This window comes from Simochromis diagramma, unplaced genomic scaffold, assembly GCF_900408965.1.
Source record: "Simochromis diagramma unplaced genomic scaffold, fSimDia1.1 OVJJ01000159.1, whole genome shotgun sequence".
NCBI classification, from domain to species: domain Eukaryota; kingdom Metazoa; phylum Chordata; class Actinopteri; order Cichliformes; family Cichlidae; genus Simochromis; species Simochromis diagramma.
Window position 1 is genome coordinate 4605458 of NW_024387197.1, and position 20204 is coordinate 4625661.

Sequence of the window (20204 nt, forward strand, 5' to 3'; positions counted from 1 at the left end):
CTGAGCTTCTTGACACACTACAAGGAAAAGGAGGGAAGTTTTAAGCGCATGTGCACGTGCTGCTGGTTTACTAATTGCTTCCATGTGTACGCCACGATCCAAACACATACAACAACATTCAGAGATCTCTTTCGCTATAAAGTATTTGACTTGACAAGGCAAAGAAAGGCAGAAATTACCCCGCTCTAAAAGAAGGGAAGTTCACAATCTCAGCATCAACAACACTGCACATACCCGCCACACACACACACACACATGCAGACACATTATCTGCCGTGCCGTGTTTCTCATGCACTTTCTTTAACGTGCACTTCAATACACAGATAAGATGTACAGTTGTGCAGATCGTGCCTCATTTAGATCTGGGCCAACGTGGCGGGGCCGGTGGTGAAGCAGACATCTTGAGGCTGAGTGATGGGAATGTCAGGATTTGCATTTAAATTGGCGCCATTGTGCGTGCAGGGTAGGGTGTATTCATAGGATGTGAAAGGGTTCTTTGCAGCCAGATATGATGATGCTCTGAGCATGATTACAGAAGATCACTCTCCTCATGTTAATCGAGCTGGTAAATGTCCAGCCTATTTGTGTCGTGTACGACTGCGCGGGCGCGCTTGTTTTGTTTTATGACACAAAGAACAAAGAAGAAAAGATAAGCAGATACAGTAGATATGAGATGTGTGCATGGCTGCAGAGTTTGGTATTCATCGATTTGTTTGAACTCTGTCACATCCTCACTATGCTCCCATTGCTTCATCGTTTGTCAATTACTTGCATCGCATTTCAGTCACAGCCATGCATGAGCCTCGTCTTCTGCAGGCCCATAAAAAGAGGCGACTATGAAGGATTACAGGCTTAGAAGATGTTTGGATTTCATATGTACAAATACCATCCTGGCATTTATGAGGTTTTCAGTGACTGTCCCTGTTGACAATTTGCTCATTTTGAATTAATATTGTTTTATCGTGCATAGAAGTCATTGTGGAAATGGGAAGTGAAAGGAACAGAGCTGGAGTCTTTCCATCCAGTCACTTTTTAATTACTCTGGTTTTCTGATAGCATTTTCTTTTACATAACTACTTGATTTACTTATTTTTTTAATAAAGTGACATTGTTTCATTGACAGAGTGGAAGTATAACTACCCTGCTTCCACAGATGGGAATAATACGGAATGCAGCAACTTCATGAAAAGTGGTAAAAAAGTGGACAAAGACAAATCAAAACTGGAAACTGACCAACTGTATTAAAAAGAAATGCTCATTTTGAATTTGAGGCCAGCAACACACGTCAAAGACACTGGAACAAGATAAAGTAAGTAATGCTAAACAGGAATCTCAGATATCTTGTAACTAGTTGTTTAGCAACAGGTCATCAGAATGATTTGCTATACAAAGAGCAATTACAAAGCAGGAGCAGAAATCACTTCTTGTGCTCAGGAAAACAGTGATCAGCAAAGATAGTCCAGGGCAACCTCACAAATGCAAAATCCAGAAGCATCACCATCTGCTATGGGCCAAGGTTCTTTTGCATGGAGCAGCAGTGCACGAGTGTCCTGTACAAATGCACTCATGCACTTAACAATATGAACCGATTTCATGGCAGGTCTGGCTTGTTTTAGCACTCTGGATGCTAAAATAGCATCCTGCAGTTCAAACCTGTCACCCTGTAAAAACACTAGAGACGCTGATGAACAGGTGAAATCCTGCATCAGGCAAGAATAAGAAACAATTTGCTTTCAAAACTACAACAACTGCTCTCCTTATTTTAAGTGTTATTGAGGTGATGCAACACAGCTGTAACTTTTTTCAAAAGGAGCACAGAGAAACTGAGAAAACTACTCTTGCTCTGGTTGGATTTGAATGCCTCTTGACAAGATGGGACAAGGGAGAAAATGCCTGAGTTGGCTAGTGTCACTACAGACAAAAGAGGATAAAAATGACCCCCTCCATTCATCGTCCCACCCCACACTATGCAATTAAGCGGTCACTAAATGTGTCTGCATGTATTTACATGTCTGTGTGGGGGGAGTGACCCCCAACGCTGACTGTCCAAGGAGAGATGAGCCATTAAAGACTGGTTTAAAAAAGCTTCAGTAGTCTGGCACGGTTCAAAAGCAGCTATTAATCAACCTGGCCCTGAGGACACCCACACCTGAAAGGTGCTCGTGGACACACGCAGTGTGTCACACACACATTAAGGATGTGCTAGGCTTGGTGTGAAAGGGAGTAAGATGCATTCACATTCAGACAGTGTGGGGGATGGGGAGAGGAAGGAAGAGCAACATGTATCTGCAAAGCCTGAGCAGGAGTAAGAAAGAGATGTCAGATATAGATCTATATCTATCTATATATAGAGATAGATCGATAGATCGATAGATAGATGTATGTATAGATAGAGAGATGCAGAAAGATATGGCAAAGTAAAAAGTGCCCAGACAATTAGATGCACCAAAAAAATATCAGATAAAGCTCCATCAGGCTTGTCTAATTCTACACATCACACACTATACGGAAGCTACAATTAGCACCTGCTGCCTGGAGTTTTCATTCATGAACATACACCGTAAAAAAATGATCCCTCCTTTCAATGGTTGGCTCACAGATACAAAGCAGAGATTCAAAGTTAAGTTCTTTTACAGGACATAAGGTATCTCATGTCTGATGTTCACTAAGATTACTGAAAAAATGTTCGACTGTGTTAACAGATGACAAAGGGAGAAGCTGAAGGTTGAAGAAGAGAAACAGCAAATGCAGATGTTGCCATGTAAAGAAATTCACGATGTGATCCATCTGTTAACATCCTGTCATGTTATGGTTCACCTTTCTGGCTCAATGACCGTATACAAGTCTCTGCATTTTTGTATGTATGTGTACTTGATAGCTATGGTAATACAAGACTTTCAAATGAGGCACATCCAGAGAAGCCCAAAAAGACATCATCATTTCTGTCCATGAGCAAACACTCAGCGGACTCCACGGAGGTGACAAAATGAGTGCTTGACTCCAATGCATAAAGAGGTTTTATTACAAAACATCTTCATTTCTGAGCATAATTGAGGGCTTGCAACGTAATGATAAGTTGTTATTAAAGTCCTTAAATTCCCAGATTTATTACAGCACGCTGGGTTAGCCAGTGCTTTCTTGGAAGAATATTAATTGTGCTTTGAGTGCTCAGGAGAGACTGGCCACTCGGGAGTGAGCTCACTGTCACTGTTACTGTTACTGGAAGGGAAAATGCCGTTTGGATGCTGTTGTTTTGACACGAGTGCAGGAAAAACTAAGCAAAGAAGAAAGAAAGATCGTCTTTCTTTGGACAGCAGTCATCCAAGAGCTGCTACAAATTTGTGTGTGTGTGTGTGTGTGTGTGTGTGTGTGTGCGCGCGCGCAAGTTTATGTGGGCAATCACATGAGCAGCTGTCAGTGTGCATGTCTGAGGGGTGTATGTGGCTGTTAGGCCTGTGTTGTGACACATGTAAGGCAGGCTACAAATTGCCTGTCAAAGAAAGCGCCTCTCACAAAGCGGATGGGGGAGTGACTCATTTTGTGAAGATGTGGATTATTATTGTGTGTGTGTGTGTGTGTGTGTGTGTGTGTGTGTGTGTGTGTGTGTGTGTGTGTGTGAGACACAGACAGGTACTATGTGTGTAATTGTCAGAGCTAAGTCAAAAGTGTGTAAAGACAGATATTCTGATTGGCCATCTGTTCTTCGGAGCCTCATCCGCATCAGTGTGCTCTGAAATGCACAAGTGGGTCTGTACATAAGTTTAATTAAGATGCTGGATGAAAGCAGACTTCTGCATCACTGTAAAACATGTGCTATCCTGCTTTTTTCATGCCTTTGGATGACGGATTGCTACTGAGAAATGAGACCTTCCACGACCCTTTTGGTTTCCTTCAGCAGCCTATGGAGGATTTCTATGTAAATGAGGATTTCTATGTCATGTCCTGAACTCTATGAACAAGTGCCTTTCTCAGTGAGTAACACTAGCTAGAAAATTCAAGTTAACAAACTGTTCAACGAATGACTGGCTCCCAAGAACTTCACACAGAGAATAAGAAGGAGAAACTTTCTGCTTCAGCTCTGCTAATTCCTCCGAACTCCTGGGCCTGGTCTGGCAATTTTCACATTAGTCTATTAATAATAGAGTAGCTCAGTTACCACTATATGGCTAACTTTATCCTGCTTGCTAATCTCATTGCTTATTAAATCATATGTGTAGAGTGACAAGTGATACTGATTTTAGCTAATAATAAGTAACTGTTGCTTTGTACTGAAACAGACTAATTTTCAGGTAGCCATACCTTTGTTATGCAGCATGTATCACTGGTCAACTTTAGTTTCAACATGCTGATATTGAGGCAGAAACACTGATCTTTCAGCTAGTGTACAAGATTCATAATGTCTCTATGGCAACTGACATACAGATGTTTACTTCAAATACAAAGTAACATTTATTTTTCTGTGTATTAGCTAAATTTACACAGGTAACTCAAATGTAACATTTGCACATTGTTATGCTTATTACACTTACAATTTAATTGATTTATATTTAGATCAACACTTTTCAATAAAAGAAAATATATTTGTCACCATCCGTGTAGAGTTGACGATGACATGAGCCGCATGGGGCCGTTGCCACTCCGTCTTTATTCTGAGTTACACCTTCCTATTGCATTTCTAATGGTGCCAATAATTTAATATGTTATCTTTCAAATTCTCAACTTCAGCTAACCTTCTGGACGTGGATGTCATTAATAACAATGATGTCCTGGAAGTTATGGAGAGCCTCTTTAAATACAACTAAAACCAAACACATCCAGACTCTTTCCTCTCTTGCTCTTTGCTGCACTTAAACCTCCACAGCCTGTCTTTAGACTTGGCTTCAGGCCCAAACATTTTAGCCCTTAGATTGGTGGAGGAAAGCTGTAGGAACTTGAAAATATCCATCTGCTACAGATCGCTGATTGAAAAGAAGTCTTTAAGACACACCAAGTCGACTTCAAACCCTCTCTTCGATTTACTTGAGAGTGGACATTTTTCTCAGGTTCTCCTTTGGGCGGCAACAAACTGATTGGAAACTATTAGGAGACAAGGGTCCATTTTGGGATCTTATTGTTAGAGGCTGACAAGCTTTTTTTCTGCCCAGCGGAGCCAAGTTTTATGCCTCTCTCTACAAAGGATCCTGAAAAAAAGGAAAGGCTTTGAAAGATAGCTGACAAAAGCCCGCTGTCCTCTCCAACTCTCCCTCATCATGTCTCTCATTCCCACCTCTTTACCCCTGACAGAAAAACATGTTCACTATCTACTTGGAGGAAAACGGCAATCAAAACCAACTTATTCTTTGCTTCCTTTCTCAAACAAGTTGCTCACAGACAAGAGACATCTGTTTACTATGATGTAGTCTTTTTTTATGGTGTAAATGAGACAAATACTCTTCTCTCTCATTGCAGAGTTCACTTGTGTTAACACAAAGTATCTTAAGCATAAAATACTCCAAAACAGAATTCTAGTGCAAAAAAGTAAAATATATACACTGTATGAACTTGCACACCTTTACCAAATTATTATTCCCCATAAGCAGTAGTAGCAGTATAAATGGCTGTATATTACAATCTCACTATGTCAAATATTAGCCAAGGACTCCTTTGTAAAAGCAACCCTCACCTGACTCGGGGGCCATCACGCAGCGGTTCCCGGTGGGTGCGCCCACGGTTGGCCCCTGGCAGGGTGCGTCGGTTGGCAGTGGAGTAATCAGGCTCCAGCTCATATGGCTCTTCTTCTTCGGGGCCCAAGCTGCGGCGATCATCCTCCAGACCATACGGCTCAGGCTGGAAGCGTTCTGGTTGTGAGCGGTTCAGATCCACAGTGCTGCTGCCCATAGGCACCTGGGGCTGCGCCACATGGCCATAATCATCCTTTCTGATAGGCAGGGTGTAGCTATTCTCCGGCCGGTAGCTATTAGGCATGTATGGGTACCGCGGCGGCCGGTAGTTGACACCACGAGAAAGACTGCCGTAGTTATCCGTCAAATCGGTGTAGCCATCGTGAAGACCATAATGGCGAATGTACTGGCTCTCCGGTGTCTCTCCGTATGAATCGTTGTAGGAGTTGTTGTAGGAGCGCGTCAGGGTTGAGGTTGCTTGAGGCGTTATGAAGCGGTCACTTCCATTCTTCAGGTATCGCCGGTCAATGGAATCGGTGTAGCTGCCTAGCGGGGACGTGCCTTCAGGCAGCGGCAAGCCATCGGGGCCGAGGGGCACCTGGCGCACTGTCCGAGTGGTCACCGTCTTCACCATCTTAGTCACCTGCATGGGGAAACAGATACACACTGTCAGACAGCGTAGAACAATGTTACACCAAACCTATGCTTAGGTTTAAATACAGTGGTCAGCTTTAAGCTGACAACACACATAATAAATGTGAGCACTTGGAAATATTAAGGTTTAACTCAATCTTTAAACCCTTATGCCAACGAGGCATAGTACTAACTGACCAATATTCAATTTTCAGCCTGTGTAACACGTTGGTTGTTAGAAAAAAAGCAGGCAGTACATCCGATCTGCTTTAAGACAAACACTCCAAATTTAAACCCCAGATGCTGTGTGTACACAGGAAGTGCAAATTCAGGCTGAATAGTGCTGCAACTGAGCCTGATGGAAGTTGTATAGCTCCACTGGACCTTGAGTCCCGAATGGCTCCAGATGAGCAATGTAGCATCACAATCCATAGCTGAGGGACTGTTAAAGCCAGACCTGCGTGCACGCATTTCTCAAATTCGCATCATCCTTGAGCTAAATAACTCTGCTTCCTCTGCTGTCTCTGTGGTTTTTTGGCTGGAGAATGACAGACAGCGACTCCCTCCTTGGGCTCTCTGCCCATATAGAAAGCAATTTGCTGCCCACTGAATTCTGCTGTGGCTGATAATTGGCTATTTTGTCCGTGGCTATAAATTCATCTTTAAAATTAATGAAGCTGATGAAAATTAACCGTCATCTGCAAGGGGCGCAGGTCTGATGTAGTTCACGTCGTGCCTGACAAGGTGTTGCAGAGAGTTTTGTTCCCTTAAAAACTTAAAATCTAAGGAAAAAGACAAAAAAAGACCCTGCTCATTCCTGATTCCGACGGGCTTCATTTTCAGTACCGGCCCTGTTAATCTGAAAACGCCGTCTTTATTTTCCCATCAATGCCATGATTCTGATTTTAATCAGGAGCAGAGGCACGTAATAATATCATGGAACCACAATGAAGCATTAAACCGCACCACAAAGGACGGCGCCAGGAGCAAACGCATAAACCACATATCAGTTGTTAAACACGGCATCCTCATTAACTTGCTTGAAACAAATAGAAATTTTCACTGGCCTTGTTTCTTGGTTACACTCTCACTGTGAGCTACATAAGACAGCCTATTTCAGGAACGTCAAGGTTCATTTCCATGTTTCAAGCACAGTAATTACTGAATAGTTTGCATTTGTTTCTAACTGCACAAAGCTGAGGTGGAGTGGCATAGTAAAAAAAAAAAAAAAACCCAAAGAGCTCATTTGCTTGAGTTACATCAGCTAAAGGATGTGCATGACCTTAGATTCACAATAATGAGCTTGCTTTCATCTTGTTCACTGTGGCAGGTCATAGCAGGACCTCAAGTCTAGACTGCTCTGGTGCTACTTGCTGGGCTTCGGTGACCCAACAAGAGCTAGAGGCTGAATGTCATACTGTGCATGAGGTGGCTACATGTGCACAATAAATAAATAAACATTTCTAGTATTTTTTTAATCACATTTGGTTAATATTTGGTGCTATTTTATTCTGACAGAAACTGAGACGAGGGTACGTTGAATGCTACAGCTTCCCAGCCTCGACACGCCCGGCTGCCTTGTACTAACACAGCTTTTTAGGCGATTTGCAAGGGCTGCAAAGGGAGCTATCGGATAGGTTTCAAACGCTCTTTGATGTGCGCTCAAGTTCACAAGGCGTTAAACCGTCACGCACGGGTAGACGAGGGACCAGGGTTTCAGAAGAGCCTCTGAAATATGCTCAAGTGGTGTAAACAGGCTCAAAAGAGAATTGCTAAATTGGTTGCAAATATATATGAATATGTAGCAATACTCAAGATTTCTGTGTTTGTACATGCTTGGGAAGTGACAGCAGTACTGAAAAATGTTTAACAAAAAAACAAAGCAAACAAAAAAACCCACAGGCAGTTAAGACACAGTCCTAGACTGTTTACCAAACTGTTAAAACAGAGGGGAAAGTAGCAGGCGTCAAACTGTCCACTTTACAGCACTGCAAGACATTTCACAACCTCTGTGGCATTCACTTTATCGGGCGCTTAAATTGACAAGGTGGCCATGGGTTAGTGAGGCAAAACTGAGGGAGTGATCAGATTTTTGAGCAGCTTATGATTGCAAAACCTTAGATTAGTTTTCATCTTCTCTTAAAGAGAATGAGGAAAATTAAAACTGTTATTATATCTTGGGAAAATTCAGGCAGGCGGGGGGAGGCAAGAAACAACACAAATCACACAGGTTCGGCGTCCTTTACTGGGTCTGTCTCGGATAGGGTGGGGGTCGAGTTGGTGACCGGGGTGGGGGTGCGTGTGGCAGGCCTGGACTCCACTAACAAGTTGTCAGATACCAACAATGGATGGTAGGTGCGACGGGTGATGGTTTTCACCACTTTGGTGACCTGAAGTTGAAGGGATTCGTGGGAAAATTTGTCTCATTACACACTGATCCATACAGTTCTGATTCACATAGTCTGAGTGTAACAAGCAACAAAAGAGAAACAGCTTAGGAATAACAAAATGATCTAATAAACAGATACATTGCTATTTTAATGAGCTGGAATCACCACTAAACCACAGATGTGTAAGAGAAGTCTCCTCCAGTGCCAGTGGGACCTTAGAGGAGGGGTCAAATATTTGTGAAGGAGTAAAGCTCTTCCCATAATTCAGATATTTAGCTACTATGTGTTTTCCGTCATGAGACTGTGATATTCTTTCTTTTAACTGTTTGAAACCCAAAATGGCCACAGCTGGCCGGTCAGAGTGTTTCTATTTTTTGGATCAAAATTTTTTTTTGTACACACTATATGTTAATAACATCAACACCTAGCAATAAATCCGTCAGATGACTGTTTATGTTATAATGTCGGGTGTGGAGCATCCACAGCTATTCAGTCTGGAGGAGGCTGTAAGGCTTTGTGAAAGGAGGCTGAAACAGGTCGATGAGCCAATGAAGCTCACTTCTGATGGATGACAGCGACACCAACATTTTTAAGGATTTCAACTTTTCTGTTGGCCTGAGTGACTGAAGCTTTCTTTGAGGTGGAGCTAACATTGCTGGAGTCAAACATTAGCATAATGTTAGCTTATAACCAGCTGTTCTTGTTGTTGTTTAGCTGGCTCTTGGTAACTGTCGAAGATGGGAGGGTAGCAATTCTAATCTGCTGACAGTAACTGGGACAAAATTGAGAATGAAAAGGCGTGTTTATGCCTATTTTAGTGTGTTAGAGCTCTGATTTCAGTTTAGTGCATGAGGCTTGAGATGAGCAGGAAAAGGACGAGGTAGAAATGTGGAAGGGGAAAGGAGTGGTGGAGGTGCCAGATCAGGAATCACATCAGGAATCTGGAAGATTCTAATAGGATACTATATAGGTAAAGACCCTACAATAATACACAGAAAACAGATATATGTATATATATATATAAAAACCTCATCTTAAGTGCGTCATGGTTCCATATATGGCACTTATAGCAGAATTCAAACATAATGTGTTAAGCATAGGTTACCTTTTCGTGACACTGAAACTTCAGGTTAAACGTACCTCTCTAACTTATTAAAAGCAGTTTTTAAAAAAGAAGTCCAGATGTAGAAGCCTATGGGGGGGGAAACCTCTCACTTGATTTATTTGAGGTTATGGTCTTAATGGCTAGTTTCAAGTCTTCATAAACGCAACATCATGTTCATTCTGTAAGCTATGGTCCCAGTTAGAGCCAAGAAGGAGGATAAAACAGGCTTTTAGAGCATACGAGCGTGTGGTGTCCCTCGGTTTCTCAGCCAGATCAGTTTCTCGCTTGTTGTCTCTGGTTTCAAAATACCGAGGTGGCAATCGTTAAATTGCTCAGCACCAGGGAACTTCCCTAAACGATTGATGATGTCACAGTGGCTACATGCTGCTTTCCCATGCATTTTATGGTCGCATAAAATGTTTGGGGGAAAGTGGGCTTTAACACTAGGCCTGTTGAAATCGTGACTCAGACATTATTATTCAGTTTTGTCTCGATTGTTAATTATTCCTCTGAATCCAGCATTTGTCAGGAAGCTTCAACTTCTGTAGCCCCACGCAGAGTTAGCCTGCTATCTCTCATTAGCCTCCTGCAGTGAGAATAGACAAAGACTTGAGAAACCCATTCAGCAATTTTGAATACATTGTATCCGAAGCACCAGTCAAATCATTTTTCCTGTGGGTGTCAGACACGGAGCTATTGACAACTGTGTCGATTTCAAGAACGTCCCAAGGTGGCAATTTTCCTTTGATTAGCTGCTTCGTTAGCAATCATTCCACTGAAGCCAGTTTTAAAAAGGGGCTCACAATATATCTGACACCACTGTTGCAGTGTATCATCAACTTTTAGGAGGATAAAGAAAATTAAGACTCTTGTCAGATTTCAAAGCTAATTATGTGCCGGGCTCGGCCATACTTATAAACCATGTCACATGGCTACAGCAGTTGTCTGCATCTTGAGAGAAAAGCGTTCTTACTCTGCTCTAGTAACTGCCTAGCTTGATGAGTGTGCAGTCTATCTTCATCGAAGACAATTTCTTTTTTTAATAACAGCCAGACATGAATAAATCACCATTAGGCCTTTTTTTTTCCCTCCGGAAGATAATAACCAGTTGCTGCTTCAGTTTGACTTGCCAGTGCATGATGGGCGATGAGAATGCTATTGGTTTGGTGGTCTGCATCCACACACACACACACTAGCTCACATCCAGACCAATGAGAAAGAAGGCTGCTTTTATTGGTCCAACTGTACTTTAGCACTGAAATGACCGGTGTTTTATTCAGAGTGTCTGCCAGCAGGAAAAGAGGGCTGGGAGGCAGCCAAGAAAAAAGAAAAAAAAAAGCATGGCATTGTAGGGCAGGAGGTAGAATGTGCATCTAATTGGGCATGTATATGTGTTCTAACTCATACGCACGTTCAGGGTCCGGGCCAGTTCACTTTTGAGTTGACCTGATTGAGCGCATAAACAGAACCAGCAGTTAATCTGCCAATGAAAGGTTATTCAGTGCTGTTTTGCAGCCTTAAATGAGAAATTTCCAAGATTAACTCCATTTGTCACCTGAGATTTACCGGTCTCTTTGCACAACCACACAGTTCTACAACACAAGTCCCATCCGTTTTTATTTTTTCCCAACGGACAATCAGGGGGAAAAAACCCCACTTTTCTCTTCCTTTCCCATTATTCTACCAAGTAATTTTCCCGAATACTGAATTAAAAGAAAAATATTTACAACTGAACAAACTTTTTTCTTTTTTTGCCTGCAAATCAGCAATGTAGGAGAAGCTCCAGTGCTTCAACTTCAAACAGTCAGGTGGGGGATAACCATAAAGGGAAAGGAGTGTGTTAGCATTAGAAAGCATGGCAAACCTTTGGGTTAAAAGAGCACGTATGCACATAAATACAACTGACTTGCTGGGAGAAATGGAAAGAGGGATAGGGTAAAGGAACACTTCAGAAAAGGGAGTCAAAGACAGGAGAGGAGTTGAGGAAAAAGACAGACAAGGAAAGCGAGCAGGACAAAATTCTCTTTGTAAATTCTCAACTGGGTCTGGATCTGTTTACCACCACAGACCTACAACCTTCCACAAGTTCACCCTGAGCAATCTGCTTAATCTACATTCCCCTTCAAAGTGACTTCCAGAAAACAGGCAACCCCACCTCTCAGCAGGGTGGCAGGCCCTTAAAACTAGCCTCGTTCTTTCCCCGTCCTCGGCAGCAAAGCCCTTGATTAGTGTGATGTTTTACTGCGTGCATTTTGTGTGTGTTACTCCTAACAAGTCTTGCGCTGTAATGCATAAAAGCGTGCGAGAGAGTTTGTGTGGCCAATTCCCTAGCAGTAAACAGGCTGGAGGGCAACGGGTCCTCCCTGATGAGGGATTAGACCAGGCTTTTTAATTACAGTTTCACAGTCACAGGAGTAAGAGCTCCACACAGCTCCTCACCACTGCTCTGGAAGCCTCCAGCTACAGCAGCTGACTGTAGCCACAAAGGCGTATATCTGAATCCCCCCGCAAAGATCTTGCAATACAACCCTATCTCTGAACGCCTTAAAATGTAGAAGCAAAAACTGAATTTTCAATCCCAGCATTATTCTGATGATGCTGTTTGGTCAAATCCAATACAACAATGAATTCAGGCTTTAGCAGAATAATGATACCGCCTGAAAAGGTTTCACAGCTCTGAGATCTTCAGCAAGGTAGCAAATGATTTTGTCCTGGTTTACATGTTAAACAAACACCAAATTTACTTTGATTTCAAGAAACCTAAAACAATTTCACTGATATTAAAATTCCCCAACCTTATAATTTAAAGCGTACAGTTTCAGGAAAATGTTTGTGAACACTTCACTGTGTTTCTTTATAAATATCACCTAAAACGTCATTAGATTTTCACAAAAGTCCTAAAATTAGATATAGATATAAACTAGACTTGGACATTTATTTATTAAGGAAAATGGACTGCATTAGTCAAAACTCTTTAGAGAGAACGCATAATGAGTTGCTGTTTTTGTGCAGGACCCACAAATCTGATGTGTTTGTGCCATTATTTGCTTTCTCAGACGTTATTGTGAAGGTCCGACTCACTGACTTAAAAGAGTCTGATTCTAATGTCGCCTCCATATTTACTGCTAAGGCCACAGACTGTCAAGCTTTTGCTTGCAGCTGTATATCAAAGTTATAAATTATAGACTTTCTTATAATTTATGATTCCACCAAGGAATACTGAGACACTACATAAAACAAAGACAGAGAAAAACTATGCAAAAGAGAGTATTGCTAGGGACAGATCAACCGAGGTGGAAGCAGCAAGCAGTGGCTTAAGTGAGAGGTCGCTTTTAGCTTGTGATGATGCAGAGTTGTGTTGCACGCTGCTGCTATAGCCTGTATGGGCACACAAATAATGGCGGCGTGATGGGAAAAGCTATACTGGTACAAAAGTCAACTCACCTTCACGTTAGCTGATATACCCTTACAGAAAAACAAAAGAACACAGTAAAGGACGAATCAACAAAGGAGCTTTTGAGGAGCACAAAACTGATAGAACATCAGGGGAATTTGCTCATAATAATAATAATAACAATAACAAATAAAAGAAAGAAAATGAAGAAAATAAAGCCATGAGAAGGAGATGAAACCACTTTGGGCTGTAGGATTATGGGATTTATAGTTCTTAAGAATGGAAGTCTGGGAGTGGAGATACGGTGCCAAGCAGTAATCCATACGCATAATTTGAGCAATACTGAAATGGATCAAAGGGACTTTGGGGAGTTTTGCTACTATGAGGTTATTGGGATCAATGTGCCAAAACAATGCCGCTGCTTTGAAGAGTCCTACTCGTGTGATAGTACGCAGAAAAAGTATGGCTTACCAGTGTTATGTACAGGTCATAGCTTTATTTAAAAAACATTTTAAAGTTTAAAATTTTAACTGGATCACTCCATTAAGTTAATATATCTGTGGGGGACAAAAATGATTTGATCCCCTGCTGAATTTATAAGTTTGGTCACTTACAAAGAAATGAACAGAAATTTGCTCCATTTAAATGCTAGAAATGCACAAGTTTAACAGCGTATCAAATAATTTGCCCCCCTGTATAACTGACCTTTATTTTTAATCATCTCGTCACTAGTTTTTTTTTTTTAGGATCAGCATCAGCCCCTGCCTATGCACTGTGACCATGCTGTGTGTGCAGCTTTGCGTCTTACCTTGGTTTCTGTGCGCCGTGTGGTTCCATCATCAGAGGTGACCACTGAGACGTGGGAGGTGGGGGTGCCGGGGTCTTCTTCAATGGTGACCGTCTCCTCCACCACCTCCTGCGGCTCTTGCATCATGGCCAGGGATGTGGCGTTACTGGGGCTCTGCTCCTGTGCAGAGAGAAGTAAAAAAGAGAATCTGAGAAAAACTGAACTGAAATAACCGGCAGATTAAAAAAAATAAATAAAATAAAGATCAGCTGTTAAGATAGAGTGGAGAAAAACAGAACAGCATCCAGGTAATCATCCATTAGACATACGACAAGATGAAACTTTAATTGGGCCACAGCAGCAACAAATGACATTAGAATCCAGCAGAGAGAAGCAGAGCATAAATAAGAACATTGCAAATGAAGTGTATTAAATATAATGCCACCTGCAATTTGCAATGCAACACTCGAACATCAAGTAGATGGAAAGTGTGAAGCGCATGGCGTGAATAATAATGTGTAGAAAATAACCGCTTTAAAATACACGGATATGAATAATAAGTGTTTACGATTTCCAAACACGATGCGGTATGAAAAAAAAAAAGGGCTGCAAAAAAATATTCATGAAAATGACTGAAATATGAAAATGTAACTGTATTGTATGGATATAATTAAAAATAACATACTGCCGTTTTCACAACGACAGTGACTCAGTGTGTCAAACGTATTCAGTCTGTCCCAGCACATGATGTGCTTGTACATAGGTCATGGAAATGTACATACACTGTCAAAGATTTAAAAAAGCAGTTTAAAAACACAAATGCACAACTGGTTCACTCAAAAAAGGACGTAGCTGAATTTGAAATGTTCACGTTATTGTCACTGTAACAGCAGCAGATTTAGGATAGGGAACATCAGACATGCACTGATTCAGTAATTGAATTGGATAGTGGTTGGACAGTGACTCAGAAAGCTAGACTGGACATCGATGACAATGGGCCAATCGATTGGATTCGGTCTTGCTCTGTGTTTACTGTGCCACGTGTCAGCAGCAGCGCAGTGATTGTTAGAACAAAACCTAACATAGCACGGAGGAAGATAACAACAACTTGTCAGCAGATTGGAGGTATTCCACACGTCTTGCTTGTGGCAGGTAAGTTTGTGACTTAAACTGTGGCCAGGTGTCTTCATTCGACTGAAAAACTGTTGACAACTCTTTCCCTCTCTCCCAACTCTCTCTGTCACAGTGCTCTGCAAAAGCCTTGAGCCATTCCTTGGTTCTTTATATTTTGCTAGGAAAATGGGTGAAACTATTTCTTCAAATGTGGAAAACTTAAATTGAAATACAGTAAAAAAGAAAAAGAAAGAAAAAGCAGAGTTAATACAGTTCTAACAGGTTTAAAATCAATATTTGGAGTGACCAGCTTTGCTCTTCAACACAGATTGAACTCTTTTAGACACGCTTTCTTATCATTTCTTTAAGTAGTCTTCAGGAATATTTCTCTAGGCTTCTTGTTTCTACCTTGAGCTCTGATCCCGGTCAAGATAATCCCACACTGCTTCATCAATGCTGAGGTCTGGGCTCTGAGGAGGCCAATGACGATTTAAAATCTGATGGTACTTTTCTACATTCATATTTCCATCACTTCTGACAGGATCCCCACAGCCACTCACAGAACTACAGCATGAAACCACGACAGAGCCTCTACCATGTTTTATTAATGGCTAAAGACACCACTGTTAAACCTCTCTCCTGATCTCCCCAATTCATAGTGACATTGATTTGAATCAGACATTTCAAATTTGGATTTAACACTACAAAATACCTGATGCCACTAATTTTCAGTCTAGTTATTATATAATTTGATGTACCTCGGTCTTTACTTCCTGTTTCCCTTTAACTGAGTTTCAGATGAGGCTTCAGTGAACAGTAGATGGATCAGATGAAAAGGAGCTTTGCAAGGCATCATTACATCATTCATTGACAATAAAAGGGTTTAACAACAAGCAAATACATATCTACTTCAGGTTTTCTGTCAAAATACCTTATTCCACATATTAACTACAATATAGCTTTCCCATTACCTCCTGTATTTACTGAACTGATCCATTCTACACTCAGAAAAAGTGAATTCTCCATTTTATATATTTCCTGTACTTTTTCTTTCCATTCTGTCTTTACTGGGAGTTCTTTCATTAGCCATTTCCTGGTAACTGCTTTCTTACCAGCTCCCTGGGTAATTACTTCTACAATTTCACTCCAATATGGTTGAATAGCTGGGCAACCCCAGAAGATGTGAAAGTGATCAGCCACCAGTTCTCCACACTGTCTCCAACAACGTCCACGTTTACATTGGACCTTCTGCTTTCATTTTAGTTTCTGAGTAGTAAGAAAAATCGAATCATATTTTTCCAATGTAAATTCCCTCCCGTGACCTGAACTAGATCTATTCAGTTGTGTAATCTTAGATTTGTACGCATCAGTTAGTAGGATGATTAGGCCAGTATTACTTTCATCCCTAGGTTTCATGTTACTGTTAAAATAGGATCTAACCCCCAATATCGGAAGTAGTCTTGCTTTTCCAATCATGTTTGCCCTTAAGTCTTTCAAAACTGTGCATTTCCCCTGCATCTGATGTCCAAACACCTCTGGCTGACCATCGTTTAAAGCGATTATCTTGCTGGGCTGGAGCAAATTCTTTATCATATGCTACCCACCGTAGCAGTTTCATCGGATTTCCTAATTTTAGTTATTCATATTCTTCAAACCAGATATTTAGGGGTGTTCTTGTCCCACAGTTTTCTTTCGGTTCTAAATGTGATTTTCTGTCTCTGATTATTGTTTGAAATGGTAAATCTATTTGAGTAATGTCCACCTTACTATTTTGCTTTGTAGGAAGGGTTGCACCAGTAGATTAAATATCTCAATTCTGCAGCTTTAAAATGACTTTGCAGGAAGCTGTAGTGTTGTGCATCTCACTCTGGGCTTCCATATGAATCCTGAGAGCATTCTCTCCACATATTAAATAGTTTCATTGATGTTTCAACCAGGACTGACCGAGTTGTTTATGTCAACTCTACTACCACTTGACTTGCATAACAAATTCCATCTATGTATACCTTCCTTTAATTTCCTTATAATCAGTAAAGTAATCATAGATCTCAGATAATGTTTTGGGAACCTTATAACCCTTCTTCACTGTACATGTCTTCAGATTCATTCTTTTAGTTGTATTAGTAGAGTCAAGAGAGGGCTGCAGCTGTATGTTCCAGTCTCTGCCATACATAAGGGTACCTCTGGTCTCTTCAGTAATCATGTTAAATATTTTCTTAATTAGCATTTGGTCATTACCTAGTGGTCTGTAAACATGGCTTATGGTCAATGAGTCCAGTTACTAGGATATATAGCCCCTCTTTGTCTAATTAGTTGAAAGGTTTTTTTTAATTAGAGATTAATATTGCGACACCTCTTGCATGTCCTGGTTTGTATGATGAGTAATATGTATGTCTAAAACCCAGTTGTTTAACTGTTTAATGTTCCATGTTATTTATACGCATCCCTTACCAGAATATTATGACTTGATTTTCCATTTTCATCTTGGTTGCAATTTTTTCCCTTTTGATTGGGCTTTGCAGGGCTTTAACATTTAATTTTACTATATTATATTATATTCCTGGAATTATGTCATATTCCCCTAAGCAAACATGTATAGTATAAACTACAAAAGTGAAGTTCTGAACAGGGAAGGGAATCCTCCAAATGAAGGGCCCCTCCTGGGAGCACAGAGATCCTCTCTGGTTCTGCGTGTGTGCTTCCCTACTCTCAAGTTGCTCATATATTATACTTAGATTAAACCACATTTATTATCAAAATGTCTTCCAAAGTGTGACCTAGTGATTTGGAGAGCGGCATTTCTGATTCTAAATTGTCCTGATAAACAGTTACTTGTGTCTCTACTCCGTAACTTTTCCATAAGTTGTTTACTCACGAATGGCCCTTAATTTTTGGCCTTTAATCCTCCTTTGTTGTTGCTCTGTTATATGCAATGGGACTGTCAACATAGACCCGAAACCTTGCTGGGGCTCGTGTCTTGCACAGTTTACGCAGTGGAGCATATTCCCTTCTTTTTTGGATAACTTTGGGTAGCCGTGGTCAAAAGAAAAATCTTGCGGCAGTCTTGTATCCCCAGGTCGATGTCCGAGAGCAAAAGTTTGGTCTTAATAAAGTTCTTCAAGGACTCAGTTGGGTTTCCACGTTATTGTCCTAACATAAGTTGTTTCTTCAGGACTGCGTCCCAAAGTCAGTTAACAGCGAACACCATTGTGGCATGTGCGTTATCTTCACTTCTTTCTCCATTTCTTTCCTTTTCTGTGGTCTTTACTATCTTTGCTCTTTATTTTCCCCTAGGTCTTTAAATAAACGTGATATTCTAGACAGGAAAAAAGGGGAAACGATAGACCTTTGCTGAGAGTTCACATAATATGCTGCTGTTCATTTTGCTGCCACTTCCCCTTTAGTCCTGTACACCATGCTGAGAAATATCAGCTCTTTGGCTAACAGCTCTTTGGGAATCACCTTGTTGGTACAAAAATATAATTTTATTCCTGTCTGTGTTATCTTTGGCATTTTCGTAGATTCAACTATGATCAAATGATCTGTTTTTGCAACAGGCTGCTAGTAACAAAGTGCCTAAAGACACAATTTAGTGTTCTTTGCCAAGTTGTCTGTTATGCGTAGACACAATACTGAGTCATCGCTTGAGTTAGGCAGAATGATGATGCTTGAATGATTCACTGGTCAGTGTTAATTGGCTTGACAAACAAACAAATCCTCTGAAAACGGTCAAGTACAAGAACAAGAACAAGACTGAAAATTGGTGAAATAAGCAGCCAAAGGAAAACGTTAAAAACCTTCAGAAAGCCTGAGGAAATATTGGTCAAGACCACTCTGAAAACTTTAATAAAAGTCTGGCTCCATGGAGCAGAATATAAAAAAAGACAGGCAGCTCAAAAACCATATGCTTATGATACCATGCACCAGCTATAGTGCACTGGTTGTAAGAACAAGAGCTAACAAAGCGTGGAGGTTTAATAACTTAGCATTGATATCAGGATAACAACACTGCAATGCAGGATAGGCAACAAGCTCCTCACCTCTTGATACTTACAGCCAAGTTAAAGCTTCTTTCAAGGCAAGAAAATTCAGAAGGACCATTTTTATTCATATTTCATTGAAAGGCCGTGGATTTCAAAAAGAAAAAAAAAAACATGTCTATAGGCTACAGGTGACAGTGAATATGGAGTTCCGCATAACCCACCTGACCTTGTTCAAAGAAACAAGGTCAGGTGCTGCATTTCCTGCTGATGGAAAATGATACAAAGTCAACGGTCGGAGGTGCAACGCCCTGTCATGGCCTGCTGCTGCGCTGGAGTGTGACAAAATTACAGCTCTCAGGGTGGAGAGGGAAAGGGAGGCATTTGAAGCAATCACTGATAACCAAAACAGCACGGAGCCAAGAGAGGGAGAGGAAATCGAAAGTAATAGAGAGGGCGGAGAGGGAAAGGCTTGCAGTTGGACGGTGTAGTGGGAGAAAGAGTGTTTCTTATGTCGGAGGAAAAAGGAAGTCTGCTTGTTCTGGTCATAAGGACTTTGTTCAGGGTGTTAGAAATGCCACAATAATGTGTGCACTTCCTGTTCTCTTTGACCCTGATGAAATGTATTTAAAAATTCTGTAAAAAATAAATAAATACATTAAAAAAAATGCAAATATTTCCATTCAGAAAATATTTCTTACTTTTTTTGAACCCCTCAGTCTTTCTCTTAAAGACAAATTTAAATAATCTCCAACAGTGACATCCTTCCAAGTTCTTGTAATCTATTTGCAAATTCATTCACATGCTGTAATGATGACTATTTCTGTCTGCCCAATTACATAAAGCTCACAGGAGAAATGAAGCGAAGGCCAACAGGCGAGCAAGAGGAAAAGTTTTTGTGTTATTCCCTGTTGTCTTGTGTTGAAAGACTAAGTGACACTTTGTGGAGGAATACAGCTTGTTTTCTTCACATCTTTGAAGACACTAATAAGCAAACACTCCATTGATTGGACAAGTTCTCTCAGGCTTCAAAGCCCCACACGCCCTTCATCGATCTGCTCCTCCCTCTTGCTGATCAGTCAAAAAGTTTGCACTTTTTACGTCTAGGATCCTCTCCCCTAATTCTGCAACCCTCCAGCCTC

The 20204-nt window shown here is 41.0% G+C and overlaps 1 protein-coding gene across 5 annotated transcripts in view; it reads right to left on the bottom strand.

The window, feature by feature from the left end:
* arvcfb (ARVCF delta catenin family member b) overlaps positions 1-20204 on the bottom strand; it is a 241307-nt gene that overhangs the window by 72021 nt on the left and 149082 nt on the right. For 4 of the 5 annotated variants that reach the window (XM_040050177.1, XM_040050179.1, XM_040050180.1 and 1 more), the window contains exons 6-8: positions 13991-14149; positions 13233-13253; positions 5663-6303 (exon numbers count right to left, since the gene is read on the bottom strand). In XM_040050177.1, the coding sequence (XP_039906111.1) occupies positions 5663-6303; positions 13233-13253; positions 13991-14149 (821 nt within the window). The remainder of the gene's footprint in view (positions 1-5662; positions 6304-13232; positions 13254-13990; positions 14150-20204) is intronic. The other variant, XM_040050178.1, reaches the window with a different exon arrangement.